Source organism: Rhinatrema bivittatum, chromosome 4, assembly GCF_901001135.1.
Source record: "Rhinatrema bivittatum chromosome 4, aRhiBiv1.1, whole genome shotgun sequence".
In the NCBI taxonomy this organism is placed as follows: domain Eukaryota; kingdom Metazoa; phylum Chordata; class Amphibia; order Gymnophiona; family Rhinatrematidae; genus Rhinatrema; species Rhinatrema bivittatum.
In genome coordinates this window covers 18,896,324-18,908,990 of record NC_042618.1, presented here as the reverse complement: position 1 = coordinate 18,908,990, position 12,667 = coordinate 18,896,324, and the positions used below count along the sequence as shown (strand labels likewise).

General features: G+C 48.6%; 1 protein-coding gene across 3 annotated transcripts in view; it reads left to right on the top strand.

Moving 5' to 3' along the window:
• Window positions 1-12,667, top strand: part of TTC7B (tetratricopeptide repeat domain 7B) — a 336,037-nt gene that overhangs the window by 125,758 nt on the left and 197,612 nt on the right. For all 3 annotated transcript variants that reach the window (XM_029597785.1, XM_029597787.1, XM_029597786.1), the window contains exons 12-14: window positions 621-738; window positions 1,857-1,914; window positions 10,780-10,852. In XM_029597785.1, coding sequence (XP_029453645.1) covers window positions 621-738; window positions 1,857-1,914; window positions 10,780-10,852 — 249 coding nt within the window. The remainder of the gene's footprint in view (window positions 1-620; window positions 739-1,856; window positions 1,915-10,779; window positions 10,853-12,667) is intronic.

Here is a 12,667-nt window from a genome sequence, read left to right as displayed (position 1 = left end):
GAGGTCGGGCACCAGGGGGCTTCTTCTGGAATCCTGGATCCAGCGGTCAGGTGTGGCCCCTAGGGATGACCGTAGCATCCTTTCCCTCCCATGGGGCTGTGAACGCTGCCTCTGCAGCAGCGCTGCAGGCTGTAGAATATCCGATCTGGCAATCGGACCAGAGACCTTCTGCATGACCGTGCACAGCACGGCCACCGAGCCGCCAGGAGAACATCAGTGTTATGTAGAAATAAGGAATCCGTCCGCGCATGTGGAAAATACGACACCGTGAAGTTGTTTTGCCAACGTTAACTCATTGTACAGAAGTAGTTTGACCTTGTCAGTGGGAGTGCCATTCTGCTGCTCATCTGTCTATGTAATGCTTTTAATCTGCTTCCATTAACTATGCAGATTTATTTGGTAATTCTTAGTCATTGCAGTGAAGCCAGGATCCCCACCGGTAATCGAAAGGCTAGGCCTAGGAGAGACCCTGCAAGCGCAGAGGTCACGAGGAGAGACAGAGAGCTGTAAGCAGTGGCTTTACACAGGCAGGATGCGTTGTGCCGAACGCTCAAAGCCTTGTCCAGAGGTTGCTCGCACCGCCATGTCCCTCACACTCTTCCCCCTTCAATCGATTTCAGATGGAAGAAGCAGAGGGATTTGCCAAAATGGTCGTAGATGTGGGAGAGAAGACTTCCGAGTTCAGAGCCAAAGGTTACTTGGCGCTGGGGCTGACCTACAGTTTGCAAGCCACTGACGGTAAGAATTGCAAAAGGTGTATCCGGAAGCTCCGTACGTTGAAAGATTTCTTGTTGGTGTTGCAGGGCGTGCGAGAGGCCCGCTGAAGCAGAGTCCAGAGCTAACGTCCCGGGCACTGCGGAGAGTTTGTCTAGATGCTGCACCCCTGAGTGCCCTTTGATCTCCTGCCAGGCACCAGGGACCACCGCGCACATTAGTACAGCTCCACTCTGAGAGCGCATAACCTTTGAGAGATTGATGGGCTCCTTTGAAGGAAACGTGACCAAGTGTAGGGACATTGAATGTAGGGCCCCCGGGAGATATTGAAGCGCAGTTGGCCTTTTTTTTGGGGGTGGTTTTGGCCTTTCCTCATTTTTCTCTCTCTGTTGTCCCCCCATCCTCCCGGGAAGGCAGCCTTTGCTGGCCCGAGGGCTGCCACCTGGGAGGCGCACCTTCAGTGCCCCTTCCCCACTGACAGAATGGCAGTAGCCTATGACCCAGGCCAAACAATCCCAAATGGATGAAGGGTCTGAATGCAGATTCCCTGAGTACCAGGGCCAGCGAGTCGCTCCGTTGTAATGCATCACAGAGCATGCACTTGTTAGAGAAAAGGAAAACTCAGAACTTCTAAAGGCTTCCGGCCTGCTGGAGGCTTGACAGCACAATCTTCCCTGAGTGTCTAGACAGCATGGAAGCTGCTAGGTGAGTCCCTCCAACTCTAAAGAGTAGAAAAAGCTGGCAGGGGTTAGGGGTTGCCAGGGAGAGAGTAGCAGGCCCCTGTCCTCATACTATACTGCTGGTCAGTGGATGAATCAACAGCCACTGTCCAAGGAAGGAATCTCAGCCTTGCATCAGGAACGCAGGACATGCAGGCCGAGTAATGCACCGGCCAGCCAGCAAACACGCAGGTCGAAGCTGTCCAGGGGTTTCTGACAGGATGTTAAGCCTTTCTCCGCAGGGCGGACGTTGGGTCTGACTCTCGAGTGATAATAGAGCAAGCCGCTCAGGTGCGCAGGATGGAAGCAGGGGTTCCAAGCTGGAAACCTAACTTTGCTTTTTCCCCCCGAGTACTTAATTTCTGAATGAATTGTGAAAAGACAAATCTCACTGGCTCACGCGTTCTTTGCTTTTGGTTTCAGCCTCTCTCCGGGGAATGCAGGAAGACCTGCAGAGGAAGGCGCTCCTTGCATTCCAGAGGTAGGTAGGAAGGAAATGAGAGCTGCAGAGAATGAGAGCTGCGCTTACAAAGATTATTGACTCTCGGGGTTACCTTTGGGGGACTGGGTTTTCTTTCACATTCACTTCCAGAGTCCTTGCCAAGTGTATCCAGATTGATTTTGACATGAGGTTTCTTCCTATAGCAGGGTGAGAAGAGCATGTCCTGAAAAAAAAAAATGCTATTGACTTTCTCTGTCTGATGGTAGATTCTAAAAGAGGGTTTCATTTAATTTAAAAAGTATTCATTTTCATATGTAATCTTTGTAGTGGAGAAGTGGTCTAGTGGTTAGAGCAGCGCGGGCTACGATCCAGGGAAGCCAGGATTCAAATCCCGCTGTCGCTCCTTGTGACCTTGAGCAAGTCACTTTACCCTCCGTTGCCTCAGGTACAACCTTAGGTTGTAAGCCCTCTGGGGATAGGGAAATACCAACAGTACCTGAATGTAATCCACTTTGACGTGCCATAGCAGAATATAAAAATCTAAAATAAATAAGTCATAATTGGGTTAATAACAGTACCCTTCCATCTCCTCTCTCTCTCTCGCTCCCCTATCAAATAATCTGGGCACCAGAAATATCCTGCAAGGCTTTCCCTGTACGTACCAGGATCAGTCCAGACTGCTGGGTTATGCCTCCCGTCCAGCAGATGGAGTCAGAGAGAAAACTGAAAGCACCCCATAGATATACCGGTGTGCCACCTGCGATCCCTCAGTATATTCTCTGACTCCAGCAGATTGAGAGGCATAACCTGCGGTCCTGACCTGGTCAGGTATTTATACTGGGGAAAAAAAAAAAAAAGGTTTGGGGACTGGATCAATTAGTCTCTTCCCTGTTTTCTCCCTATTGTTACCTTTGTTTTTCTGTGTGGTTTCTTTCTTTCAAGGGAGAATATTGTGCACAGTGCACAGCGCAGCTTGCAGCTTTGCGTCAGGCAGGCACAGAGGGCATTGTCCTTTTCTTTTTCCCGGACTAGCGTGTCCCTGAGGCTGGGGGAGAGATTACCGGTGGGCCGGTCACCCTCCCCCCACTTTCCAGGGGTCCAGCCCTGAAGGGGGTTTTGCTATTAGGATAATTTAGAGGTTGAATCCTCACAGAGAGCAAGTTGAAAAAAAAAAATAAAATAAAAACTATTAAATAAAGTTTGCTCGGGAGCCACTTAAGGCCTGTTGGGGACAGGCAGTGGGCTCTTCTACTTTTCAACCCCGGCCTGCCAGTGCCGCAAAGGGACTCCGGAGGGGGTGGCTGATTCACCCGGCCCGTTTCTTTGGTTTGCTTTGGCGCGCTTTTTTTTTTTCCTCTTCTCAGTTTCTTGCCGCGATGCCTCGATCTTCGGCCTGCATGGCCTGTGGGGGGGGGGGGGGCGGGGGCGCGACTCTCTCGGGAGGGTCTCTGCTCCCGATGCCTTCCCGGGGACGAGGGACCCTCCCGGGGGCCGAGCGCTGCCCGCAGCGGGTCCTCACTTCCCCCGGCGTCGCGGCACCGTGCGGCTTCGGGCAGCCGTTCCCCGGCCCCTCCTCCTTCGGGGAGGAGAGCGGCGGCCATTTTGGCCGCGAGGCACACAGACCCGTCGGCATCGGAGGAGGAAACAAGGACAAGATGCTTGGTCGATTACTCTATTGGGCTATCTTGACAATCCAGTGCAAGTCCACTGTTGTGGGAGTCAGTGATGGTATACAAACGAAGAATGTTATACCAATCAAAACTCACAGTTATGACGCCAAGGTGCTGTATAAGAAACTTCATGCGGTAAGTGTCACGATCCCGACACTGCAATGTTTCGAATAAGATTTCTTCATCAGGGAATCACTCTTAAGCATGGGATGTACTTATGTATCTCGGCTGTAATAACACACTCGATAAATGATGGCACTGTGCGCCTTCATTCGGGTGCTGTGCGTGTGCTGAAGATGGAACGTTGGCTTTATGCGGTCAGAGTACTTCTTCATTTCTTGGATTGCGCGATTGCGATCTGTTTGTTTGCGATCTGCTCCTTGTGCTGCTGTAGCACTGACCTGCAGCGCAAGAAGCAGATCGCAAACAAACAGATCGCAATCGCGCAATCCAAGAAATGAAGAAGTACTCTGACCGCATAAAGCCAACGTTCCATCTTCAGCACACGCACAGCACCCGAATGAAGGCGCACAGTGCCATCATTTATCGAGTGTGTTATTACAGCCGAGATACATAAGTACATCCCATGCTTAAGAGTGATTCCCTGATGAAGAAATCTTATTCGAAACATTGCAGTGTCGGGATCGTGACACTTACCGCATGAAGTTTCTTATACAGCACCTTGGCGTCATAACTGTGAGTTTGATTGGTATAACATTCTTCGTTTGTATACCATCACTGACTCCCACAACAGTGGACTTGCACTGGATTGTCAAGATAGCCCAATGGAGTAATCGACCAAGCATCTTGTCCTTCTGGGGTTACCAATGATTATACATGCATTCTAACAACCACACTGTTGGAGTTAGAATTTCAAAACAAGTAGCCATATAGGCATTTCCATTTAGCCTAGTATTGGCACTGTATGAGGTTTCCCCAGTTTGACCTTATACAATCTCTTTATATTTGAGCTAGACTTTTTTAGTGTATTGGTGATATCATAAGTGTTTTAGCATTTTCTGGACCTTTTGTTTGAGTGTTAAAGATTGTAGGCATAGTGGCCCTCACGTGAGATCCAATGCAGCACTAGGCTGGGTGGATACTGCAAACCCCCACCCCCCCCCCCTGCCCAAAAATCACCTTCCTTTTGTAATGAAAATCTGTTTTCACTGCTGGCTCAGTCCCACCCTATGCCCCCTCCCCTCCCCCCCCCCCCCCCCCACTTCCATGTACAATCACCCAAGTCCCAAGTTTATAATTTCCAGGGGGCCCCCACCTCCCTACTTCCTTCTGACCCAAACCTATTCCCTCCCATCCTCCCTGTACCCTAATTTCCTTTTTTTCAGCCCAGGTCGAGGTAGCAGCTTACTGAAACCCGGGCCCGTGGCTTCTGATGTGGCTGAGCAGCCTCGCTGGACGTGCTATGCTATGCTGATCCTTTTCCTAATGTGCAACCTTGCATTGCGTAGCTATAATTTGGATTAGTATTCTCTAAGTGCAACATTTTGCAGTTGTCCACATTAAATTTCATTTGCCATTTGCATGTCCAGTCTCCCGGTTTTGCAAGGTCCCCTTGCAATTTCTCACAATCCTCTTGTGATTTAACAAAAGTGAATAATTCTATGTCATGGGCAAATTTGATCACCTCACTTGTTGTTCCCATTTCCAGGTCGTTTATAAATATACTAGCCGTTAAGCCCGTAACAACGGGCTACATTTAAAAAAAAATTTTCGGTCTATTTCCTTCCCACTTCCTCCCCCCTCCCCTCCCTCTCTCCTCCCTCCCCCCACCTCCCCCCTCTATTCTCCCTCTCCTCCCCTTACCTCACTCTCTCCTCCCCCCTCTATTCTCCCTCTCCTCACTCTCTCCTCCCTCCCTCTCACCTCCCCCCTCTATTCTCCCTCTCCTCCCTCCCCTCCCCCTCTATTCTCCCCTCTCCTCCCTCCCCCCTCTATTCACTCTCTCCTCCCTCCCCCCTCCCCTCAGCTCACTCTCTCCTCCCTCCCCCCTCTATTCTCCCTCTCCTCCCTCCCACCTCCCCCGCTATTCTCCCTCTCTCCTCCCTCCCACCTCCCCCCTCTATTCTCCCTCTCCCCTCCGCTCACTCTCTCCTCCCTCCCCCCTCCCCTCAGCTCACTCTCTCCTCCCTCCCCTCAGCTCACTCTCTCCTCCCTCCCCTTTCAGCTCATCCACAACCGGCAGACAGGGGGGTGTCCCTCACTCGCGCGCGCGTCGCCACCGCTACTGCTCCTCCCTCCCTCCCTCCCTCCCTCGTGCGCGCGCCGCCGTCGCCGCTCCTGCTTGTCGCCGCCGCCGCTATTGCTCCTCCCTCTCGTCGCCACCGCCGCTCCTGCTCCTGCTGCTGCCGCCGCCGCCGCTGCTCTTGCTCCTGCTGCCGCCACCACCGCTCCTGCTCCTAAGGAGCAGGCGCCATTTTTTTGGGGGGGGCACGCTCTGCTCTGGCTGACGTGCTCGCATGCGCGGTAGAGCTGCTCTCTACTGCGCATTTGCGGCACATCGGTCAGGGCTCCCTTATCTAGTAGATTAAAAAGCAGTGGTCCCAGAACAGATCCCTGGGGCGCTCCACTATCCACCTTTCTCCATTGGGAAAATTTACCGTTTAGCTCTACTCTCTGTTTTCTTTTAAACAGTTCTCAATCCACAATAGGACACTGCCCCCTATCCCATGACTTTTTAATTTCCTAAGAAGTCTCTCGTGATGGACTTTCTCAAATGTTTTCTACAAATCCAGATACATTATATCACATGGCTCACCTTTATCTACAGGTTTATTTAGGCCCTCAAAAAATGTAGCAAATTTGTAAGGCAAGACGTCCCTTGGCTAAATCCATTTGGCTTTGTCCCATTAAACTCTGCTTATCTCTATGTTCAGTAATTTTGTTCTTAATGATAGTTTCTACACAAACCGTCAGACTCACTGATCTGTAGTTTCCTGGATCCTTTTTTAAAATTGGCCTTCCCTGTACGTTCCAGGATCAGTCCAGACCATGGGTTGTTCCCCCCTTCCAGCAGATGGAGTCAGAGCAAAAGCCGAGAAGGTGGACCCTTAATAGTAAGAGCGCCCTCTGTGTCCCCTCAGTATTCCTCTGACTCCAGCAGATGCGGGTCTCACCTACGGTTCCCCACTCAGCTTAACAGGAATAGTTGTTTAGTTTCTAGTTCTATCTTCTATTTTGTTGGATGGATCTGGCTCTTTAAAAAAAAAAAAAAATAATAATAATAATAATAAAGGGAAGTTTAGCAGAGTTTACCTCTGGCACTTGGGTCTGAGCTTGCAAGTGCCCCTTTTACCCCTTTATCAATGATCCAAATGACTTCCTTGCAGGCTTCTTACTTTGAATGCACCTGAAAAAGATTTTATTATGAGTTTTTGCTTCTTTTCAAATTCTCTCTCTGACTTCCTTATCGATGCTTTGCATCTGACTTGCCAGTGCTTATGCTGTTTCCTGTTTTTTACATTTGGATCTCTCTTCCATTTCTTGAAAGATGTTCTTTTAGCTGTTATAGCCTTTTTCTCCTCACCTTTTACCCGTGCCGGTAGTAGTTTGGCCTTCCTTCTGCCTTTTTTTATTTTTATTTTTTAACTGTTTTTATTTGAATGTTACAACTTTAAACAATCAAGGACATGTTATCCGCACATATGAACACATAGTAGCAGTAATACTGTAATTGGGCAGCATTCCACCTAAGATCGTGCGCGGATAGTAGTAACCATAATAATGTCCATAATAATATCAATCAAAATAGCAATAACAATGATAATAACAGCTTGTAACCGAGCTCTGTACAGGAGGGATAAGACAACAAACCGTATGTAGCAATCAGTACGTTTTAGCCATAACCAGCGAAACTGCCGGGCTGCACAGGAGGGTCCCACCTGCACCAAGGGCGTAGTCGTGGTAAGAGCCTCTGTTGCATACAACACATATAAGCACGAACAGTAACAAGAGTGCAGAGTAAAATGTAGAAAGTGAGCGTAGGCATCTCTACGGAAGTGTTAGCCCCGTATTGTTGCTCTCGGGTTAAAGCCTTCTGCCTTTTCCAATGCGTGGAATACATCTGGTCTGGGCTTCCAAGATGGTATTTTTAAACAAGGTCCGTCCCTGATGTAAATTCTTAAGCTTTGCAGCCGCTCCTTTCAGTTTTTTTCTGAAATGTAGGAGCTCATCCTGTTTTGGAATAGAAGCTCTTCATTCCTGTGTTTGAAGGTGCAAGCTTCACTGTTAAACATGGTGACACAATGACACATCCAAAACATTATGCCCTTCTGCTTTTTGTATGACTTCTACTGAATTCTCCTGCATCGGTGCAAGAAATGCTTAAGCTTATGTTGCAGGCTTAGTAACAAAGTAGAGAAATGTATTAAGATAATCAAAAGAGATTCCTCTCACGTTCTGGTACCCTGAAGCCGAGCTTACCCCTAAAGTGAGTGATCAAAGACCATAGATACCCCCTTGTGTGGGTGAGGGCTGATTGGTTATTGCAGGAGGCTGCCCTGCTCTCCTGTTATCAGAACTAAGCATTTATTGATCTCAGTGAGTCACATGAAGACTTAAACGGGTGTGACATCACTCAGACTTTAACGGCGAGTGACCCGCAAGGATTTGTGAGGACGGGTCTCAGTGTCCGATCACTCCGAGGGCTGGACCCTTTATGGTGATTTGCAACTTAGATGATATCACCAAGGGCCAGACGCAAAATGGGACAAACCCTTTAGTGCATCTTTGCCCTATATGGCAGCCTGAATTCCCCTCCCCATAATCTGCACTGTCCCCTGATACAGGCTGACGGGTCTTGCCTGCAGCGGACAGTTTTCTGCGTCACTTTTAGACACCAAGGGGCGGCATATTCAAAGCACGTTCAGCGCTTGATAGCCAAATAAGTAGGATTTATCTGACTATCTAGAGGGCCGCTGGGTGTCCGGGTATATTCAGCAGCCACTGGATAGCTGGATAAGTGACATATCTGGATATCTTTTAGCCGCATAAAAAGGTGGGCAGGCAATGGGCGGATCAGGATGGCGCTATAACTTATCCGGTTAAGTAACAATATTTGCTCTTATCCAGTTAAGTTAATCGGATAAGTTAGAGCGGGTCTGACTTAGCTGGATATAAGTTATCCGGCTAAATAGCAATTTGTGCACGGATGTGCCGCTGAATAACCCTTGTAACTTAGCTGGCTATAATATATCCGGTTCAGTTACTTAGCTGGATACTGCTGAATATCAGCCCCAAAATGTACAATTTCAGTGCACGTCACATGAAAATTATGCACTCAGCCTTTTGAGTGGGATTCTGTGCCCTTAATTTATTTTAAATTCTTGTATCTTTGGAGCTGATAGAGAAAGCATGAGGGACAAGTTTGCAAAACAACAGACTCTTTCAGACTGATGTTACTTTTTCAGAACAGGTGTCATTAAAATAACATCTCGCAACAAGATATTAGCTCACTCAACTATTTAAAAAAATTCGGTAGTGTTTGTTTTTGGAGCCTGGCAGTAAATGGCTTTTCCCCAGTGCTTCCTACAATCCTGTGAGACACATGCAGGGAGGAATATTTGTCATATTCTCACTGAACCTGTGGTCAGTTAATATAACACAAGACAATTTCAAACTATATCTTGCCTTTCTAATATAAAATACTACCCAAAGCAGCTAACAGCAAACAACATTTAACAGTTACAATCCGATATATAGTACTTATGTAAGCAAGCATATTTTTGCTTGCTTATATAAGTACTTTGCTGTTCTGTTTCCCTGTTTCTTTCAAATATTTTTTAGGTAAGAATATATTTGAACAGCAGTAATATATATATATATATATATGAAAAGAGAGAATTAACGAAGCTCAATAAATAAACAAATGCATTCATAGTTAATACTTATAACAACCTTAGCGAGGTATAAATAACAACCCCCCCCCCCCCACCCCAGCCTGGCGTATTCTCCCCCATGGGACTAACTTCTCATCCTGAGGGCCACAGCTATTAAGAAGCTTCCTTACCAGTCATGAGGGGGGTGCACCATAGGGGAAGCCCCTTTGACTTCCCTTCCCCTCCCCCGAGCTGGGTCGCCTCTTCAGCCCACCCCAGAACTGGAGGTAGGGCCTGGAGCTCATCCTGAAGTCACCCTGTGAACGTGAGATCCCCTGCTGGTAACTGTGTGTGGCCGAGCTCCTCGGTGCTCTGTCGAGCAGTCACCCTGGTACTGCAGAGTGAGTATGGACTCCTTTTCCTGGAGCAAGAAGATAAGTCATTTTGCAGTAGTGGCAGCTGTTTATCTAATGACTTCTTCTCCATATAGAAGGCAGCTTAAACTTTGTATTCCATGCTTGCTGTGTGGCGTCTGTAAAAGGGATTTGTGGCTCCTTGGCCTCCATACAGAAATCCTGCAACAATTCAAATATCTCATGTTTGCAGACTTTAGTATTTTGCACAGGTATACACATGCCCGGGTGACCCACAAATGACCCATCGTGCGACTGCAGTTTTCTGACTGATATATATATATAGAGAGAGAGAGAGAGAGCGAGAGGGGGTAAACACTATAGTGCGTTCACAGAATGGTTTCAAGCAGCGTGCACACTGGACAGTTGAATAGAAATGTGCAGCACATTTACAGCAGTGGTATGATTACCCTGGGGTAACCTGAACGGATCAATATCAGGCCTCCAAGAAAGCACTGGGGTAACATGAACGGAGCGGCACTGGGTTTCTAAGAAGCCTGGGACAATCTGCATGGGAGGAAGCATAGTTGAAACTCAAACTTTAGTGAGCGTTGGGGAAGGCCGAAATCTCTCTCTTTTTTTTTTTTTTCTTAATGACAGCCTCACTGAGTTTGGGGGCTACAGGGATTATTACAAAACTTGGCAATCAAGGTGGAGAAGGGGACCAGGATGTTGGCTTATATATTGAGTTTATAAGAAGCAGGTGTGAGGATGGCCTTCTGGCAGAGACAATGGAGGCTTTCACTGTAACAGAGTTTGGGCACGATGGGTACGGATGTGGAGAGCAGTACCAGGGAAAGGCCCGAGAGCTCAGGGCAAAGGTTATGGGAGACTGGGGCGTGGGTCCTGGGCGGCAGATGGGAATTTCTATGCACATTTGCCCAGGTGGACAAATCTCAACTGGGCAAACTGGAAGGGGCCATTTTGGTCTTTACTGTGTTTGCTCTGCCTGTTCAGTAACTGTTTTCATTGGTTTAACGTTTTCAGGGCGCACAGCCTGTCGCCTACGGACCATCTGGCAGCCTTTTACTTGGCGTTGCAGCTTGCTATTTCCAGGCAGGTCAGTGGTGCATGCAAACCCAAAGCAATGGAAATGTTCAAAGTACAGTGTGCAGTGCTATGCATGGAAAGCTATGACAGTGAAGCCTTGGAAGTAGAACAGTGCGAGTCGTCTAAGAACACCAGTAAATAAACCTGTGCGTTTCACTTTAGGAAACATTTCGTGGCCGGAGTTCAGTTTCTTGCTTTGTTCTCAGCTGTGTGACCTCCCTGCATACCTGGGGCTGATTCTTACAAGGGATGTGACAGAGAGGCAGGCGAAGGCAGAGAGGGCAGTGAAGGGTCAGTTGGGAGGGCACTGAATGTGCGGTTAGAGAAGCCCCCTAGATGAGTGAAAGCTTCTCCGGCCCCTCTCACATCTCGGGCAGTGGAGGGGGGAAGGGAGGCTGTGCCCCTCCCCCCCCATGGAAATTTCCAGATTGCTGCAGCGTCGTCTTTGCTGTGCACAGACTGAAACGTTCTCTGTTTATTGCGCAGTCTCCCCACGAGGAGCAGTTTTCTTGCAGAATGGTTAGAGCAGTCACGTTGATGCAGACAGTCTGCACCGGTGCATCCTTGGTTTCCAGCCTGTTCATTAGAAAGTTTGTCCCTGTGTAGGGAGGGGGGGGGAGCAGAGTCGCCCACCCATCAGTCTGCACCCTTTTTTTTCCTCCCTTCCAGCTTCCGTCCCACAGGCAGTGTACACCCCAGATAGTGCAGCCACCTTGCCTAGCTCTCGCTCTCCTCCTGGAGCAAAGCCCCCTCCTGAGAGAGGAGGGTGTGGATTGACCTCCCCCCACCCCAGAGTTCTGAGTGCTGCTTCAGCAGCTCCCAGAGCCGCAGAGAGCCAGGCCCCGCGCTCCCGTGCAGCGCAGATCGGGTACGGTTTAAAGCAGCGACGTTTGCTCATCTCAGCCAAATTAGAACTGTGGGCAGGAGAGGCGAAGAACTGCCCACAGGCTGCTCTTTCCTCTAATCGCGTCGCCGAGAACAGGAAGAAGCCGGGAGGGTCCCTCAGACATGTTTTCGGTTTGTTCTGCTGCCTCGGCACTTTTGTCTAAATATTTTTAAATGTAGAAAACCGTGGTTCGCCCTTCTTGCAATTAGGGGCTGTCCTCCTACTCAAGCCGAGCTGGTTGCCGCTGCCAGTAGGAGGTGCTGTTGCTGTAAGCAGATGTCAGGCTATTGTGAGAAGATGGCATTTTGGGAGGGGGGTGGCATCCACGGTGCTGTGGGATCAGGCTCTTCTCAAGCAGATGGTGGAGGGGGGGGGATCAAATCAAGCTGAGTTTCCAGAATTCATTCATGCAAGGGCTTGCGTGGGAGGTTTATCCATATAAAGAATCTTTTCTTAGAAAAAAAAAATGTGAAAACATGTTAAATCGCACAGGGAATTTGCCTATGAATGTCAGGAGTTTGCAAGGCCTACACTTTTCCAGTGCTTCTATCATAAATATTTGGAAAAAGATTTTGAAAGGATGGCCCTGAAAGATCTTGAAAAGCTGACAAATTGTAGTAGTAAGCTAAGAGAGGTTTTGCTACCAGTCAGGAGCAAATCCTGGAAAGAACGTTTTAGGGAGAGGGCAGGAAACAGTTAAAAAAAAAAAAAAAAAAAAAAAGGTAGGAATTACAAGGGAGCGGCTGAAAGAATGGCTGCTTGATCTGTCAGGTCATCCTCTCCGAAGAAAAGAAGACCCACAAAAGTGACCTATTCAGCTCAGAGAAATGGCCCTGAAGAGGCACAATAACTTCTAGCCTGAGGTCAGACTGAAGGGAAACGGCAGCCAGGAGCGGACGTCCCCTGCTCGGTGCCGATCAGAGTGGAAGGCTCAACCAC